Source organism: Rhinolophus hipposideros (assembly GCF_964194185.1).
Source record: "Rhinolophus hipposideros genome assembly, chromosome: 24".
Classification (NCBI taxonomy): Eukaryota; Metazoa; Chordata; class Mammalia; order Chiroptera; family Rhinolophidae; genus Rhinolophus; species Rhinolophus hipposideros.
The window spans coordinates 3,199,418-3,217,705 of NC_138070.1; the positions used below are offsets into that span (position 1 = coordinate 3,199,418).

General features: G+C 49.6%; 1 protein-coding gene across 2 annotated transcripts in view; it reads right to left on the reverse strand.

Moving 5' to 3' along the window:
- AACS (acetoacetyl-CoA synthetase) overlaps positions 1-6,886 on the reverse strand; it is a 50,993-nt gene extending 44,107 nt beyond the window's left edge. Inside the window, exons 1-2 of one of the 2 annotated variants that reach the window (XM_081037658.1) lie at positions 6,596-6,886; positions 19-122 (exon numbers count right to left, since the gene is read on the reverse strand). In XM_081037658.1, the coding sequence (XP_080893784.1) occupies positions 19-122; positions 6,596-6,728 (237 nt within the window). In that variant the 5' untranslated portion in view covers positions 6,729-6,886. Of the gene's footprint in view, positions 1-18; positions 123-5,588; positions 5,713-6,595 lie in introns of those variants that run through there. The other variant, XM_081037659.1, reaches the window with a different exon arrangement.
- Between the last annotated feature and the right edge of the window lie 11,402 nt (positions 6,887-18,288).

Here is an 18,288-nt window from a genome sequence, read left to right on the forward strand (position 1 = left end):
ACCAAAATCTCTACTTACCTCATCATACATGCGTGAGCAGACAATTCCACTGAATTTCCAGAACTGTGCCCAGAAGTCTGAATATGACTCAACTGACCAATGGTACAAGTCATCGTAATTTTCTGAAAATAAAATGGCACATAGCTCGGATAAATCTTAGAAGGAAAGTCTTAGCGGTTCAATAATAAGATGGACACACCTGAGGAATTACGAGTGTGTCTGAATGGTTCAAAGGCATCTGATGAGAAATGGTCTTGGGGGTGGGGAGTATCTTAATTTTTACTGAAGCACACCCACTACCCCTAGTCCCCCAAAGGAACAAAAGCAATGAGGCAGCGGTTTTACATCTTAACCAGCATCCCTAAGAAGAAGGACTCTGGAGCCGCAAGGGTTCAAATCCTGACTTGGCTATTTATTAGTTTCCCCATCTGTACAATGGAGATGGTGAATGGTAACCCTTCTTCTAGGGCTCCTGTGAGAGTTTAAATGAGTACACGTGTATCAAATGCTTAAAATGGGGCCTGCACACAATCAGAACTACGTTAAGTTGGCTATTATTATACCATACGAACTCGGGAAACCTATTGGCAAGAGATTTGAAAACCCAGTTCAAAACTAGAAGCTCATTGGTGACTTCACATGCCAGTAACAACATCTTGGGGAGTCTGGGAAATTATTTATATATTTTGATCTGTAAGTAATACATTCACATGACTCAAAATTACAAAAGTATAAAAGACAATATGGTTAAAAAAAAAAAAAGTCTCCCTCCTTCTTGCCCTACAACCATTTAACTTTTCTTGCCTGGAGATTTCTTTGTGTCTTCCCAGAGATTTTACGTGTGAGTAAATCCATCCCTCTTTCCCACTTTGACATAAATGGAAGCTCGCTTCACAGCAGGCTCTAATCCTGGGAACTTGGGAAAGTCCCGTCCCCCTTGGGACCTTTCCAATCTCAGTATATTTCAATAGGATATCCATTGATATGCTGGTGCACCACATAGGATAAGAGCAGGGAGATGGCCAATAGGGTGTCAGGAACGGCAAAGACATAATACAATGGCTGAGCTGAATTCTCTCACTGCACATTTAACCATCCTCACTGTTCCCAACTCTGGGGGCCGGGGTGGGTACACAGAGGAAGAGACACAATGATCCCTGCCCTTTAGTGGTGTCACTGCTCACTGTGGCCCCCAGTAGTTGTCCCCAATCATGCTGGACTCAGAAGCCTGAGGAGGAGAGTGACTGCTGAGCCGGGGTGAGCTACGGGAGGAGGCAGGCTGGCTCCGGCAGAAAGGGCAGGTTAGGACACTGGAACAAAGCCAGGTGCCCAGGTAGAGAGTTGGAGTGCGCGGGTCCACCGCAGGGACAGAGAAGGATCAACCTGGATGAAATGGGGACATTCGGCCCAGAGGTCACACAGCTGAGATCAGCAGACTGAGTGTTTAGGGCTCTGAGCCCAAGAAAGAAAGAGAATGAGGTTCATAGTAATGATGGCTGCACTTCCTCCAAGGCCCACACGAGAACTTCGCTGCAGCTCCACCCCATCTACTCAATCCAGGGGCCACAGACCAGATCAACGAAGCACACGGGGACAGTGCGTCTGGAAAGCCGGGGCCAGCCCTGACTCTAGAGACCAGGCTGGAGGACTTCAGGCAGGCCACTTTGCCCCTCTGGGACTCAGTTTCCCTCATGTATCACCTGGAAATTGGCTAGATCTTTCCATGACCATGCAGAGTTAGCCCTGTGCTCCAGGGCTAGTCTGGGTGACCTACATTACCATCTCAGCTCTGCCACTTACTAGACAATGACCTTGGGCAAGTGCTTTACCTCTCTGAGCCTCAGCATTCTCATCTATAAAATGGGGACAACAGTGGCTCCTTTAAAGGACAGTGGTGAGAATCAACAGAGCACGTTGCTATCAGAGCACTGGCTCCAAAGTCGACTGTGCGGGTTCAGACCCTGCCACTCTACCCGGATGATCTCAGACAAGTAATTAACTTTCTCTGGGCCTCAGTCTCTTCCTCCATAAAAGGAAGATAATGGTACTTATCACTGTGAGGGGTGAATGAGTCAAAACACATAAAGCACTAAGGACAGTGCTTGGCAGAAAGTGCTGGAATGTGCTACCATTCTGCTGTTTTGCAGGAGTGTGACGCGTGACAGGCTGTATGACAAAATATGATAAGCCAAGACATGGAGACTGGGATATAGGGTTGATCAGCACGAGCATGCGGTGTTCTTAGTCCAGAAGGAGGTCAGCGCCGGGCCCGGGGCGTCTGGGTGAAGGAGCCTCTGTGGGAAACTCACGAGACAAACAGGCCCCAGGCTCCTCTCTCTCTGTCTTTTCTTTTCACATCTCCTTGGTCCTCACAAACTACAAACAGTTCCAGCACCAAAATCCCCTCCTAACTGATACACGACAGGGGCTGTGAAATGCAGGCCTCCGCTGAAGGTCTCAAAAGCCCATCACAAAGCACATCATCACCAGCCTGCCCGTGGGGGGACGAGTGGCCACGACAGCATCTTAACGTCACAAGGGTCCGAGAGGATGGCAGTAGATGGACTCTGAGCAGGACGTCTCCCCCGTGAACAACCCGGACGCGTGGTCAGACACAATTCTTCAGGCTTCTGCTGACACACCCCACCTCCACTGCTCAGAGGCCACCACCCAGGAGCCCAGACGACGGATACGGGCACGTGTGGTTCGGTTTCCAGTGTTCGTAAAGATCCTGAACTCGCTGCCAATGTGAAAATCATGGGTTTCAAATGAAAATCGGGATTTCTGGCTTTTCCTAAGAAAACAGACTATCTGGCTGGGGTAGCCAGCCAGTGAGTGTCACCTCCTGGCATTTAGGTCCCTGTGCTGTCCCCTCCCCAAACTGAGCAGGGCTGGTCTGTGTAACCGACTAGATGTTAGGGAAATGAGTACTCGTGACTAGTGAGGCTCGATCCTAAAAGACACGGCAGTTTCTGCCTCACTCTCCTGGATCATTTGCTCTGTGAGAAGCCAGTGGCCATGTCACGAGGACACTCAAGTAGTCCCAGGTGGCAGGAAACAGAAGTCCCCTGCCCACAGCCAGCATTGACATACTGCCAGGTGAGGGAGCCGCCTAGCTTCTCCAGCCCATCAGGCTCTCAGATGGCAGGCGGCAGCCCCGCAGACCCACAGCCAGGAGCCCCGAGCCAAGCCTCTCCCAGATGCCTGAGGGGTACACCACATTTACTGCTGTTTGAAGTCGCTAAGTCTTGGGGTGATTTGTCCTGCACAATAGATAACTAATGCACTGTTACATCACATAGTGACAATTGGCTAGAGTGGGGTACCAGCTGCCCAGCCCAGCCCTTCACCCACATGCAAGAGGAAACCTAATACAGTGGCTGAGGGCATTGATTCTAGAAACAGACTACAGCTCCAGCACTCCCAGCTGCAAGACATCAGCCAAGACTCTGAGCTTGTTTTCTGAGCTGGGAAACGGGGTAACAGCAGCACCTCCAGGGCCATCACTATGGAATAAGTTAATTAATACCCGTAAAGTGCCCGAATGGGGCCAGGCGTACAGAAAGCGCTCACTGAATATCAACTGTTATTAATATCTCTGTCACCTGCCTGGGCCCTGCGAGCATCTGCGTTTGCTACCCTGCTTTCCATTGACCCCCATCTTCCTCTCCACCTATGAGAATTCTGACCAGCCTCCACCTTCAAATCTCAGCTCAGGATTTTGTCAGTGCTTTTAAAAGCACCCGAATAGACTCAGGGTGCCGTGAAGGACTGGAAGGAAGACACACGCTCAGCACCGACACATCGTCATGAGGCTATATCTGCTTTCTCCCCCCAACCACACGTGCGCTATTTGAGGCTAGGGTCCCAGCCGTCCCTGGGCTGGCACTCCATCCCAGCTGCTTGCCCACAGAGGTGACGTGCAGCTTGTAGTGTACAGAAAGACATGTGACACGGTGTTTCCTAAGAATGTATACCATAAAACAGTGTCACTGCCCTAAAACTGAGGGTAGGTCCACGTGGCATGTCCCCTGGAGCCCTACAGAAGAGGCCCCACATCACAAGCATATATGGGCGGGGTCTGCAGGGGGTCCTCAGTGAGCTCTGCTGGGAGCAGTGACAAGGACCAACCGACGTATGGCCCTGTTGGTGGAAAGAAGAATCTGGAACTCCACCAAGGGCCTGCCCCTCTTGATATGAGGGGCCAGGCTGGGGAACCGGGACCCCCCGTCCACCCACCCTCAGGCAGGAGCCAGGCTGAGGCGGCCGGTGAGGATGTGTGCCTTCCTGTCTCTGCACATCCGGTCAACAGCATGGCTCAGTACTGTACACTGACCACACAGTCTGTACGGGTTCCAGGGTGCTGGCTTTACACAGTAAGAATGCTCACAAATAAGTGAAAAGGCAAGGCAGATGCAAGTCAAAATTACATGCTCTTGGAGAGCAGAAGACAGGACAAAATGGTCAAAGAGAATGACCAAAGAGAAGGCAGCATTTGAGCTGGATCGTAAAGCAAAGCTTCAAACGTCCAGGGCCAGGCCTGCAGAAAGGAGGGAAGCAGGTGGGGTACCCATCAGGAGTGGAAGAGAAGGAGGAGCCAAAGACCAAGCTCTAAACGCCCCCCCACCCCTGACCCACTCGGCCCAGCCAATAGCCACCATGTGGGCACATAGACCCGGCCTCGCAGGCTTTTCGGTTCCCAAGAAGCTGCAAGTCTCGCCTTTCCTACAGTCTCCCAGTGTATGAGCCACCCCAGCGAAGTCTGCTGGTCCAACAGGATTGACGAGCCATCAATCGACATGCCTTGAAGGACAGAAAGGAGTTTGGCAGGCAGACTGGCGACAACCAGCGCTTGCTGGTACTTACTCAGCAACCCCTACAGACCAGGGGCAGGTGCACACTGGGCCTGATCGCCTCCTGTCACCCACAGCCATCCAGTGACATAGGTGGCTCATTTTACAGATGGGGAAACTGAGGCTTGGGGAGATCCGGTGACTTCCTCCTGATCACACAGCTAGTAAGAGTAGAGCCAGTTCAAAATCCAGGTAGTGGTCAGATTACAGATCGGTCTACCCACCTGACAGGCTGCCCTCCTGTGAAATAATTCTGTAAAGCATCAGGGCTAGAGAAGCACCAGGAGAACAGTGTCATATCATTGCTGACAAAGGAAAGAGGACGGAACCAAGGCAAGGTAACATGGGAGAATGTGGTCCCACTCTGGGCTCTTCTTGGAAATCAAGTCTGTTCTCCTCCAGTGCTACACACACACGTTACCTTACCAACTAGAGAGTAATAAGACCCTCTGTCTCCAGGCTGCTCCTTCTCTAGTGAGCAGAAGGAGGAAGAGGGAGAGAGCTGGGTGAGCCCAGGAAAGGGGCTCGGTGGGAGCTCTGACATCACCATGCTGGGGAGGGCCTGCAAGTTGCCAGGTGGCACCCATATGCAATTTCATGGTCCACAAGGAGCCACTGTGAGCATCTGAGCCCAGGAGTGACCAGGTCAAACCTGTGCATCAAGACTGCTCTGGGAGAGCCAGCAGGGTATACTCAAGGAGGGCGGGAGGAAAAGCAGGAAGCAGGAAGACTAACCAGTGTTCAGGGAAGAGAGCCAGGAGAGGTGCTGGCACTGGGGAGAGAGGGGTTGTAGGAGGGCCGTGCTGCTGAGGGAGCGACACCCTGTGCAAGCCAGATGACAGGCCACCATTTCTGTGAGGCCGACTGAGGCCAGTGATGCCACCAACAGAATCTCAGGAGTCGCTGTAGCGAGCTGAGGGGTGAGAGGAGAGGAAAAGCCACAGGAGTTGAAAATTCCTGAGTGGGGAGGTCCAGGAAGTAGTTGGACAAGCCAGCTAGAGCTGGAGGAACACACAAGCAAGCACTTCTCACCCAGGAAAGGGGCCTCCTCTGCCCAGCTCACAGCCAGCCAGGTGGTTGCTGAGGGCCCCTGACTAGATTCTGCTTGGGGCGGGGATGACGGGACCCCAACCGCAGGGGAAGGCTGCCACCTCACTGTCCTCCTCCTAGGCACCTGGAATTCCATGCTGGCCTTCTAGCAGGATCGGCCGGGTGGCAGGGGGTGGAGGGGGCTAAGAGGGGACAGCACAAGGTTCCACTGGCTGGCAAGTGACTCCCACAAACAGAGGAGGAGAGCTGGAAGTCAGACAGGCCCTGGGTCCGCGAGGAAGGCCCCCAGGCTGGGCTGCAAGACTCCGGGACCAGGTCACCTCACAAGCAGGCACCTCCTGAGCAAGGCTCAGTGCACAGGGGTTCCAAGACCAGAGGGGGGACCCTGCCAGGGAGAGGGCGCCCCACATGCCGGGAGATGCTGCGGTCACGAGCAGTCCAGCAGCCTGAAAGCAGAGGAGGTGACGCCCCGCAGAGCCAAAGGGGGCAGAAGCCCCCAGCCCCTGGAGGGGGGCCCCCAATCCAATGGCGCCTCCAACCCCCGTCAGAGTCAAACGACTTCGGGAGGGGCCCTAACCGAAACGCCCAGGAAAAGGGCGCGTCCCGGTCCCCAGCAGGAGGGCCGCTGCGCCAGGTGGCCCCTCGGACTCCGCGGGAGGTGACCTGGGGGCCCGGGCCACGTGCGCACTCACCCAGCGCCAGGCCGCAGGCGGCGCCCACGGCCGCCCGGAAGCGGTCCATCAACGTGTTCCTCTTGCTGTCAGGCTCCCACATCACCTGGCACTCCAGGATCTCCCCCTGCCCGGCCCGCGGCTCCTTGGACATGGCTGCGGCGGGAACGACGCGGGGACCGGAACCGGCAGGGGCGGGTGGCGACGGCCGGGGGCGCCGAGCAGGCCCGGGACGCGAGCGGGCAGGGAGCGCGACTGAACGAGGTGAGGCCGCCCCCGTTAAGACACCCGGGAGCCCCGCCCCGCCGGCCCCGCCCCGGCCCCGCCCACCGAAGGCCCCGCCCCCCGCGGATAACCCTCCGCGGCGACGCGCCTCGCAAAGGAGTGCGGGGGCCGGCCCCGCGCGTCCGGGACGCGGAGCCCGCTAGCGCGGCGGGGGGGCCACGCAGGCGCGTTGGGCCCGCGCTTTCCGCTCTCACCTGGAGCTGCGGGGGCGCAAGGCGGCCCGGGAAGCGGGGGCCAGCGGCCGCTGGCTCCTTCCTGTGTGCGTTCCTTCGCTCTTGATTTGTTGTCACTGCAGATATTTACTGGACGCCTCCTGGGTACCAGGCTCTGCGCGTGGCGTCGCCGAAACAGCAGTGAGCAAAGTCAAAGTCCTGCCCTGCCGGCAGGAGGTAAACGGAGAGGGGCAGGCGTGGGGCGGAGGGGAGACAGACGATGAGCAGGTAAACACATCGCACGTGTCATCCATAGTGCAAGGCGTACGCAGTGTACCAGTGAGTATCATTATATAGTAGAGGAATACGCATAATATCATTCGTACAATAAAAGATGCTAAGCGCTGTGGAAAGACATAAACCAGAGGAAGGGTAGGTATTGTGGGAGGAGGAGTGTTTCCATTTAAATAGGGTTGTCAGGGAAGGTCTCATTGAAAAGATGACTTCCACCAATGACCTGAAGAAGGCGACAGGAGTGAGCTATTCAGTATCTGAGGGGAACGTTTCCAGGCAGAGGGAACAGCAGATGCGAAGACCCTGAGGCAGGAGAGTGTTGGACGTGGTTAGAGAACTACGCAAGGAAGCCAGTGTCTTTGACTTCAGAGACCGGGGTAGCACAGGTGGGTGCTGGAGACCACTGAAGACGGTGGCTTTACCCTGGGTGGGGTGAGACCATTGGAAGGTGTGGAGCAGGAGAGGGGTGTGCTCTGACTAGAACTGTTAACAGTAATGCCGCTGATTGCTGAATTGAGAATACTCTGCAGGGAGCAAAAGTACAAGTTAGGGAGGCCGGTGATGATGGCATTGCAAGAGATGATGGTGCCTGGACACGAGGGTAGCTGTGGAAATAGAGAGGAAATGCGATTTGGGATATATTTTGAGGCTTTATTTATTGTGCTCAGCTGCACATTGGCACCGTGCTAGGGACCTTTTCATAATGACTCTTTCATTATGACTCCTTGTCATAATGTATTCTCACAGCAACCCAAACAGTTCCCCCCAAGTACAGTTTTTTGGGGCAGTATTGAGGTTTTATGAAGCATTGTCCCACCCCCACCACTTAAACAGTTTCCATCCCCCAGTCACCACAAATAAACATAGAGCCTTTGACTGTCAACTGTAATTGAAAACAAATAATTTTTTTAAAAGGAAAAAAAAAGCATAGATTCTAACTCAAAACAGGGTGCTTCCTTTATAAACATGACTTCCAGAATAGCCCCCGCCCCTGACCTCCAAATTCTGGGTCCAGCCCTAGTTCTTTGTCTCTAAGTTACCACCTTTGTGAAGCTGTGAATCCATCTCGACGCAGAAGGAGAATCGTTCCTGAGGGAGTCATGTATTTATGTTCTTTCTTTTAACACAAGGATGCAAATTCCACAGATGTAAAATCCTTGTCAAACTGGTTCACCATAGGATCCTCAGAGTAGGAGCTCAAGAAACATGCATTCATTCATTCATTCATTCATTCAGAAATGTCTAGTGAGTGCCTACGGTGAGCTAGGCAATGGGCACTCCGCTGTGTAAAGCATGGACCCTGCCCTCAAAGGGCATGGAATTCCAGAGTTTGACCAGTGGGTTGACCAATTCTCACGGAGCAGGGGAAGGCTGGTGTTATGCGTCTGACGGCCACTTGGTTCATGCTTCAGCTCAGTCCACCCCACCAGGCACTGGGGAACCCAAGGGCAAGATAAGCTACAGCCACAATAACCGGGTACTTGGTCATTACCTTTATAACACTGTCCCAGACACACGAGATTTCAGAGGTGGCTTTGGAGGCCCCACCTTAGTGCCCCCTATCCTTCTTAACAAGATCAGAGACAGGGGAGTGGAAGAGATTCAAGAAAGTTCTTCCCATTTAAAATGGGACCAGAGCTGGAAGGGCCCTTCTTGACCAAGAATGCTAACTGCCTGTTGTCTGTACCTCCCTTGGGTCTCTGTGATTCTCATCTTCCTCTTGCACCTGTTGCTTATTTTTGATTTAAGGATTCAGATTGATACCGTGTATACACCACACTCCTGACCTGTGCTCCCCGACCCTATTCCAGGTGCTTTGAAAATTTTTTAAAATAGCATAGAAATTTGCCAGGCCAAGTGGACTTACACTTCCATCAGAATGCAGGCCTCCCCCTCACTCCTTTGGAATTGGCCCTGCTATTTCCTCCATGGATAAGCCCCCCTATGTTCCTTTGTATTTCTCCCACCGTGGTGTGTGTTAAGTTACATTTTCCATGTTTGAAAGTTCTCGCTCTAGTTCAGTTGACCATTAACCAATACAGTAAATTATGCAAACATATTGAGTCCTCTGGAATGTGTTGAAAACAGTTTCATGGGAAAGGCTTGAGTATTTGGAAATAGCAAGGAGTTTTCCCCAAAATGCCCAAACTGACGGTGTAGATGAGGAGTGGTATCCCTAGTGGAGATAGAAGCCAGGATTATCTCAGAAGAGTCCACATGCTTTTGACACTATGAATCAATCGCATTTGTCTCCTCTCTTTTCAGATCGTGATATTTCTTTATACACATAGAAACATGTCACAATGCTAAGATGCCGCTGGAAAAAAAAAAACAAAACACCGAAATGTCTGTCTTAGGGAGAGAGCTGGAAAAGAACAGGGTGGACACTTGGTGACCCACCCACTAGGACTGCCACAATGTGCCAGCTTTGAAGTCTCTCCTGGGAGGACGATGCCCAACCCAAGGGACTGAATCCTAAACTGACTTCTAAAAGTTTCATCATAGGCTTACATGGACATTTTTTTTAATTGAGCATTTTATAATAAAATGAGGATTTGTTTGCTGTCATTGGAATGAATGGGCCCTGATGTAATTAAATAAAATACATTTGTATTGATTTTGTTGATTCAGGAACATGAAATCTGAAAGAAATTGCACTTTTTAAAATGTGTTCGTTGATGTTCCTTAATGTATCTTGAAAAATTTAGAAGTATTGGAAAATACTCCAGTTGCAGTTAAAAGAATCAGTGTCAGTAAGGTTCACTGCTTTGGTTGTTCTGAAACCAGAACGTTCCAACCCAAGGCAAACTTCACCCTTGGGAGGAATGTCCAAGCCACAGTTTAAAGATGGGAGAAGGCAGAGTACTTATTAAGGAGGCTTTGGTGTGCTTGGTGGCTATTTTCACCCCAGAGCAAGGCACCATAGTCAGAACTGGGGTGAGTGCCAAGGAAGCCTCTGTTATTGTTAAGTGGATGAGGGACGATTGAGCACAGGTAATTTCTCTGGCAGTTGTAAGGACTGAGTACACATGAGGTTGCCGATCTGTAAATTAAGTGCATTAAAAGAATATGGGGGATAGGGGAGCTGTCACTGTGTGAGGGATATAATATAAATGATAAATGTCTAACTATTACATTGTTTTGTGCACCTGAAACTAATTTTTAAAAATGTTTTTAGAAAAAAAAGTATCTGGGCTCCCACACCCCTTGGAAATTTCTTTGTATAAGCCCTCAGGGATCAATACGCCTCAATTTAAAGACCTACAAGTCTAAGGCAATCACAGCGCTCCTTTTTCTTCTTTGCCAGTGATTGGCCCAGGGTACTCATAAGACCGAATTCTAGCCAATGAGTCTGAAGGGGTGTGTATGGGGGGGGAGGGGGGAGGCTGGAATGTTATCCCCCTGATAAGCGAGGTCCTTTTGCAGGAGCTGTGGCAGATACTTCATGACCCTGAGAAACAAGGTTGAAGAAAACAGGAAAACAGAGGATGGCGGGGCGGAAGGAGGAAGAGCCTAGACGCCTTTGCTGAGCTGCTGGAGCAAATCTATGGCTAGCCCTAGGCTTCTGGTTGAATAAAGAGTGACTGTCATTGTGGCTTAAGCCACTGGGAGTTGAGCTGTCATAACTTGCTGCCAAAATCATTCTAACTGAAACGATTAGCAAAGGTCATAACACTTGTGCTTTCTCACCGGAGTTCTCTTCACTCTGGTACAGTTATCACCCACGTGCAATGGCCTAGACCACCTGATCTGAAAAGGTGAAGCCATCGGCAATAACTAGGGAGGTTCAGATCCCCAAGCCTGATCCACTCTATCACAGCTCCTGTGTCTGTGGGTTCCACAAGGCCAGGGAGAACAAGAACTGCAGATTCTCCACCTAAATGAAGTGAAACATCCAGCCCAGTGCTGATCCTTGGGAAGAACCTTCCAGATAGAGAGCACAGCAAGTGCAAAGGCCCTGAGGTATCCTTGGCACGGTCCCTGGTAGTGGCCCTCTAGGGCCTTGGGGAGCCAAAGGGTAAGGAGTTTGGATTTTATTCAAAGCGTGATTGGAAAGATTTGAGTAGGGGAGCGATGTGACTTACATTTTGAAAGGATTATTCTAGCTGTTATAAGGTAATAGAGTGAATACGGTTAGGTTTCGGGTAGGTGGGATGCTATCAGGGAGAGCTTTTAGGAGGATATTGCAAAAATTCACATGGGGTGTCATGGTGGCTTGGACTAAGGTGGAAAGGTGGAGATGATAAGGGGGAATATATATATATATATATATATATGTATATATATATATATATATATATATATATATATGTTATCTACCTATGATGTATGTAGCTGTAGATAAAGCAGAACCAAGAGTATATACTGCTGGATTAGATAAGCAGTCATTGGAGCCCAGATGAGATGAGAACAAGTTCTAGCATAAAATTGGTTTTCCCAAAGTCATAACCAAAACAGTACTATGAAGTAGGACTACAGGGAAAGTTGAGAAAACCAGAACGGGCCAGAAGCTGACATATCTCCATTTCCAGCAGCTACTAGCACAACAGGCTCTCCCGACCTGCCCAGAAGAGAGGTGAAGGCATGATGCCAATCAGAGACTCAGCCAAGTTCCCTGAGTTTATCAGGCCAAAGGGTGGCTTTAGGGTTTCTTTATCTGGCCTCCATGGTGTGGTTGCCTCAACCCTCCTGGTTTGCCCACGGGGCTGTGGCAGTTGGGTGAATGCCAGTTACTAAGGACCATATGTGCCCAAAGTGATATCTCAAAGTGCAATCTCTCCACCTCCTCTCCAGCCCCAAGGAGAAAGCAGAGGAGAAAATGTGGTCCTATAACCCAGCATCTTACACAGGAATAGGGATAAGTAAATGGTGGGTAGTCGCCCTACTATGCGGCAGTGAAAAGGGAGGCTCTGCAAAGGAGCCAGGATGGTGAACCTCAAAAAAAAGCAAGCCACAGAAGTGTACCGAACTGTATGTTTCCTTTTCAGAAAGGTCAAACGCAGGCAAAACCCAAAATATCTTGTTGAGGAATAGTCACATGTTAGAAAAACAGAAAAGCAAAGAAATGCTTAATAGCTGTCAGGGCACCGGTTTCTTCAAAGAAAAGTAAAGGGGGTGAGTTTAGGGTGGGGCTTCCACAATACTGGTCATGCCCTATTAAACTAGCATAGGTACACGATGTGCATTTATATTGTTCTTTAAACTGTGTGCACATTCTATATTGTCTTTTGGTATGCTTCGTATATCTCACAATCTAAAAAAATAAGTAAAAGCAGGCCCCCAAACTCTGATGACATTAATGACGGTTTTACTTCACCAAGCCTGGAGTGAAAAATTGGAAACAAACTGAAAGTCCATCAATAGGGGAATGGCTAACAAAGCATAGCATAGTCCATACCTTGCAATACTATATGCCTCAGTAAGCGATAAGGTGAACCTGAAACTAAGAATAAAAGAAAAATAAGGTAGATCTATACACAGCATAGTTCTGGAAGAGATTGTTGCAGAAAAGAAGCAAATTGCAGATTAATATCTATGGCTGTCAAAAAATACATAGAAGACACCATTCCTATTAAAATATATAGATCATACATATGTTACATGTTACCAGGTGGCGGGCACACAGTAAATATTTTTATATGAACGCATGTCCTCTACAACTGTTATCTACCATTGTAGGCTCATGGCAAACAGAGGACACAGGCTACTTTCTTGCTGTTTTCTCTCTGACACTCAGCCACACAACACCACCTACAACTCGGTAATCTAGTATAACCAAGGTTTTAGACGGTCCTAATCCTTATCAGCCTAGTGCTCCGGGTGGAACAGGTACCTTGGCCAGCAGAGGCCTCCATTCCCGAGAGACTCAGACAGACTCACAAGCCATCCACAGCGTGCTCTGGGCAAGACAGTGTGACCAGGTCCTGTGTAAATATGACCCTCTCTCTGCAGCAGCAAGGCTTCCAGAGAAAAGGCTCATGAGAAATACAAAGTCCCTGGTGTATTCCCCTGGCACCTATGGTGAAGGAAGGGGTTGGATGGTGTAACAAAATGCCAAGAAATTTCATCACACACACACACACACACACACACGACACAGACACTTCCCTTTTTACCACGATACTCTCTCCTTGCACATCGCGAAAGGCCTGCAGCAGGCTGCTCCTTTTTTGGAAACCTTCCCCCACTCATTTCATCGCGCGCGGATGCCGGTCAGCGCAGGGCCCAGACCCCTCCACCCACGACCCCGTTTTCACCCACGGCACGTGTCACCATCTGAAATTAAGTCTCCCGCGTGCTTGCGGCACGCACGTGACGGCACTGCGTTCTGGCCCGTCTGGCTCCTGCTGCGGCTTCCCGCGAGGTAGGGCCCGCGGTAGGAGCGCAGTAACTATGTGTCAAGACTCAAGCTACAGAGGGCTCGACACGTGTCTCCTCTTTCTTGGTAAGTCTACCGTGGGCATTTCTTTTGGACTTTGGGGGCAATTTAAGCCTTTTGCTTTTATTAGCGTTCTTATCTGTATTCCTGATTTTTAAATAATTTAGTCTTTAGGATGGCACGCGAGAGTTTGCTTTTGCTGCAGGGGGTCCTCGGAAGCGGGGAGCGCCCCTCTAGAGAAAGCTGCGCGGCCGTGCGCGTTTTCCCTCCACGTGGCAGCACAGCGTGCTCTCGGCCTCTCCCAGGTCCACCCCGCCGTCCCCGCCGCGACCCGCCAGAACGGCCCCCGCCCCCGCCCGCCCCAGGCCGGCTCCCAGCCAGCCGCTCACGCCCCCGGCGGCGGCGGAAGGATCCAGACCGTATTCACGCACCACACTCAGCTCGCACGCTGATTGGCTGTCAGAGAGCTGGTCCCACATCAGCCCTGGAGGCTGGCCTGAGCGCCGGCCAATCGCAAGTCACTCCGGTGCATGGGCCGCGCGTCTCAGCCAATCCAAAAGGGGAGCGAGAAAAAGGCGTGCCCAATGAGAGCTATGCCGAGGGGCGGGGTCACCTTTGGCTCCGGAAGGCCGGGCTCTGTCACCTTGACAACCTAACCGTTGTCGGGCGGGGCAGTGCTGCCCTCCAGCTTGTCGCCCCCCCCGCCCGGAATAATCACCCTTGACGTCACCGAGTCACACAGTCTAAAGCTTGACTCCTGTGGGGCAGAAGGAGGGGTTTGCGTCTGAAGTGTTTGGGACCCGTTGATTCTTCCATCTGTATATCCAGACGTGCATTTTGGGCTCCTGTTATAGTACGTGGGAGACCCACAGCACCAGGGGGGTCGGGGGAAACAGGAGGAAGCGCAAAGGAAAGACCGTGAACAAGTTCATCTGGTAAGTTAGTGAGAAGTGACAATCAGGGGGACAGAATGGAGAGCAACTAAAGCAGGAATTGGCCCCTCGATAGACACCATAATATCTGGCACCTTGATCGGGGGCGTCCCAGCCTCCGGAACTGTGAGAAATACTGTTTGTTGTTGGAGTCACCCAGTCTACGGTGTTTTTGTTAACAGCAGCCCAAACAGACTAAGGCAAGGACCTTTTTATTACGCTCTTGAACTTTCTGAAGACCCCAAGAGCTTTTGCTTCTGTGAGTTAGAGCTACTGATTAGAATTAACAAGAGTTAAAAATAATCACCGAGTCGGACATAAAAACTGAGAAATAGGTATAACATATGTTCACTTCAACAATAAGCCCGTTACATGTTACCGTACAGAACATGTTTTTATGAAAATGACTATACATCGCGGAACAAAAAAAACAATTAGAAGAGTGGCATTGTTTTACTTTCTTGCAAATCTCTGATGTGTAACTTAATCGAAGACAGCTGGATCTTCTCTGCTTTCGTGTTCCGTCTGTCGTGCTATCACAGGTCTTGTAGCCTCTGGAAAACTCCATTTTACATTCATAACAGAATGAGACTAAAGAATGCAAACAACTGATTTTTAATAGTATTTTATATAACTAGAGGCCGGACCACACTTTGAGAACCACAGGCCTATGCAAACGAATGAGTGAATAAACATTTTTAAGCCTCTTCAAGGTTTCCTCCGTTAAAAAGAAATTTATATACAGAGGGTGCCAAAAAAAATGTATATACATTTTAAGAAAGGAAAAAACTGTATTAAAATTACGCTGATGGTAACCACTTTGAGCACCTCTTGTAATTGCAAAAGTCAAGCGTGACTTGTATTCATCTTTTGTTATCGGGATATGTTGTGTATGACAATTTTAATACAGTTGCTTCCTTTCTTAAAAAGTGTATGCATGTTTTGGCACCCTCTGTCTGCTTGTAGGGTGAACATTCAAATGATTTTACACAATTTACACAGGGTTTTCTAAGCAATATGAGGAAAGGACCCAAAAACCAAGGGAGGCGACTTTGCAGTCTTTTAAAATCAAAGTCAATGAGAGTACACTTGGTGCCCTTGTTTTGTTGATTCCTGAGATAAGAACAGTTTCACCCTACATGTAACAAGATCCTAAATTCTAGTCAAACAGTCTCTTTGAATAGGGCAACCCAAAATTCCTGAACCACAAAAAATATCCAGAAAAGATAAAGATCAATTCGAGCTGAGGTTCTCCTGAATGTCTTAACAAGCTGCAATGTACATTAAACAACTAGGTTCCCAGCACAGCTGGATATTGGTTTAATCGCATGAGAATGACCAAATGTATGCATTTAAAAACTCTCAGACCGGTAGTAGAAAAGGCCATTCTACGTACATTTTGACGGTAGAGGGCACTCTCTCTGCCTCAGCACTCGGTGGAAAACAGCATGTAGAATCCAAGAGCTGGTTTCAGTCCTGGCTCCTTCCCCACACTCTCTTATTACTAATGCCATTTTCTCAAGTCACATAACCTCTCTGAACCCCACAAAACAGGACTTTGTCGTAAGGCTTAAATGAAACAAATTTTAATTGGTAAGCTGTAAAACACAAATGTTATTTACCATTACTCTCAGCCACCACTCTTGGGCACAGAGAAGATGGTGATTATTTGAGCTTTTTTTAAAAAAATTCCTATTCCATCATTTTGGATCTTCCTCCTTATTTGAGCTATTTGGTTATCATGATTTATAGTCATTGCTTCATCATGGCCACCAATTAATATCTCCATTGATACAAGTTCCAAAAAAAAAAAACACCATGAAAGCCACACTTCTCCAGGAGGGAGATCCTAAAAGGTGCAGTGACTTCTGCCCTTAGGGAGGTGGCCTGCAAGACTGGCTCCCACCCAGGTTCCCCAGGACTGGCCATTCGACCTCAGGCGATGTTTCCCAGGAACCTCTTGGAGACTGGGTTTTCTCATTGGGTTTACAGAGATAATCCCTTCTTAGCAGAGTGACTGTGCAATTTTAACAAGCCAGGGCAGGTAAAGCAGAGGTGACATGCAGAAGGTTTAGTTTATGAGAATTACGGCTGTCACTTATGAGGGGCATAGTGTCACCCACCCCTCTCCCGTTACCTTTATGTCAACCTCTGGATGCTTGGTCCTGAAAACTCATCTAAAGGACAACTGTTTGTCTACTCACAACACTCGGACACCAAAATGAGTGGCGTTTTCTCACACCTTAAACACTTGGGACACTAGTACCTGGAGTTAGCACAGACCACAGGTAAGGTCTCAGTCTCACAGGACTGCCCTCACTTCAGCTGCCAATCCCAAGTATGGGTCCCCGGGTCACCCACACTTCTGTCCGACTTGTCTAAACCACGACCCTGCCCCTCAGATTTAATAATTTGCTAGAACAGCTCACAGAACTCAAGGAACCATTTACTTACGTTCGTGGTTTATTATAAAGGAAGTGACAAAGGTTACAGAGGCAGAGGAAGAGGCATGAAGGGTGAGGTCCAGAACGGTCCTGCGGGCAGGAGCTTTGTCCCCATGGAGTTGGGGTACAACCAGCCTCTCAGATGTGTTCCTCAACCCAGAAGCTCCCTGGACCCTATTGTTTAGGGTTTTTATGAAGATTCTATTACGTAGGCATGGATGATGATGAAATCATTGGCCATTGGTGATTGACTCGGGTGAGGGTTGGGGCTGAAATCCCAACCCGCCAATCACATGCTTGGTTCTTCCAGCTATAGAACAGGTATGTGGATATATGCATGTTATCATTCTTGAGTGATTGTTTTGCTACCCTAAAGATCAAGTCCCGGGGCCGGCCCGGTGGCTCAAGTGGTTGGAGCGCCGTGCTCCTAACGCCGAGGTCGCCGGTTTGAGTCTCACAATGGCTCTCCCTGGAGCGGGGCTGCTGTGGGCTGCTGTGGGCTACTGTATGCTGCCATGAGTGGCCGGTGGCCAGCATGAGTGGCCAGCAGTCAGCCAGTGAGAACTGCCACATGACCAACGACTGGCAACCCACTCCTCAGCCGGGGGGGAATACAAGGCTCACAACACCAGCGTGGGCCTGGGAGCTGTGTCCTACACAACTCGACTGAGAGACAACGGCTTGAACCGGAGTGGGGGGGGGGGGGGTGGAGGCAGAAGAAGGAGGGGAAAAAGAGCAAGTCTCAGCTAGTATATATAATTAAGATGGTTTGGACAAACTTTATTGAAATTGTGTATACTTGTCAGAAATAGGCATTTCTTGGTTTAATTAAAGATGGCCAGCTTTCACTTAAGACGATACCTCTCAGTAAATGAACAATGTATGTTGTGGGGGAATAAAACTGACCGTACCAAGTGTTGGCAAGGATGTGGAGTGACTGGAATTCTCCTACACAGATGGTGGGAGTGTAAAATGCTACAAACCCTCTGGCGAATGGTTTCTTGAAAAATTAAGCACATACTTATTATATGATCCAGCCATCTCATCTCTAAGAGAAATAAAGGATATGTCCATATAAATACCTGTACGTAGGTATTCATAGCGCCAAACTGGAAATAATCCAAACCCATCAACAGGTGAGTACATAAACAAATGCGCGTATATTCATACAGTGGAATACTACTTGCCAATAAAAAGGAGAGAACTACTCACACACATAACCTGGATG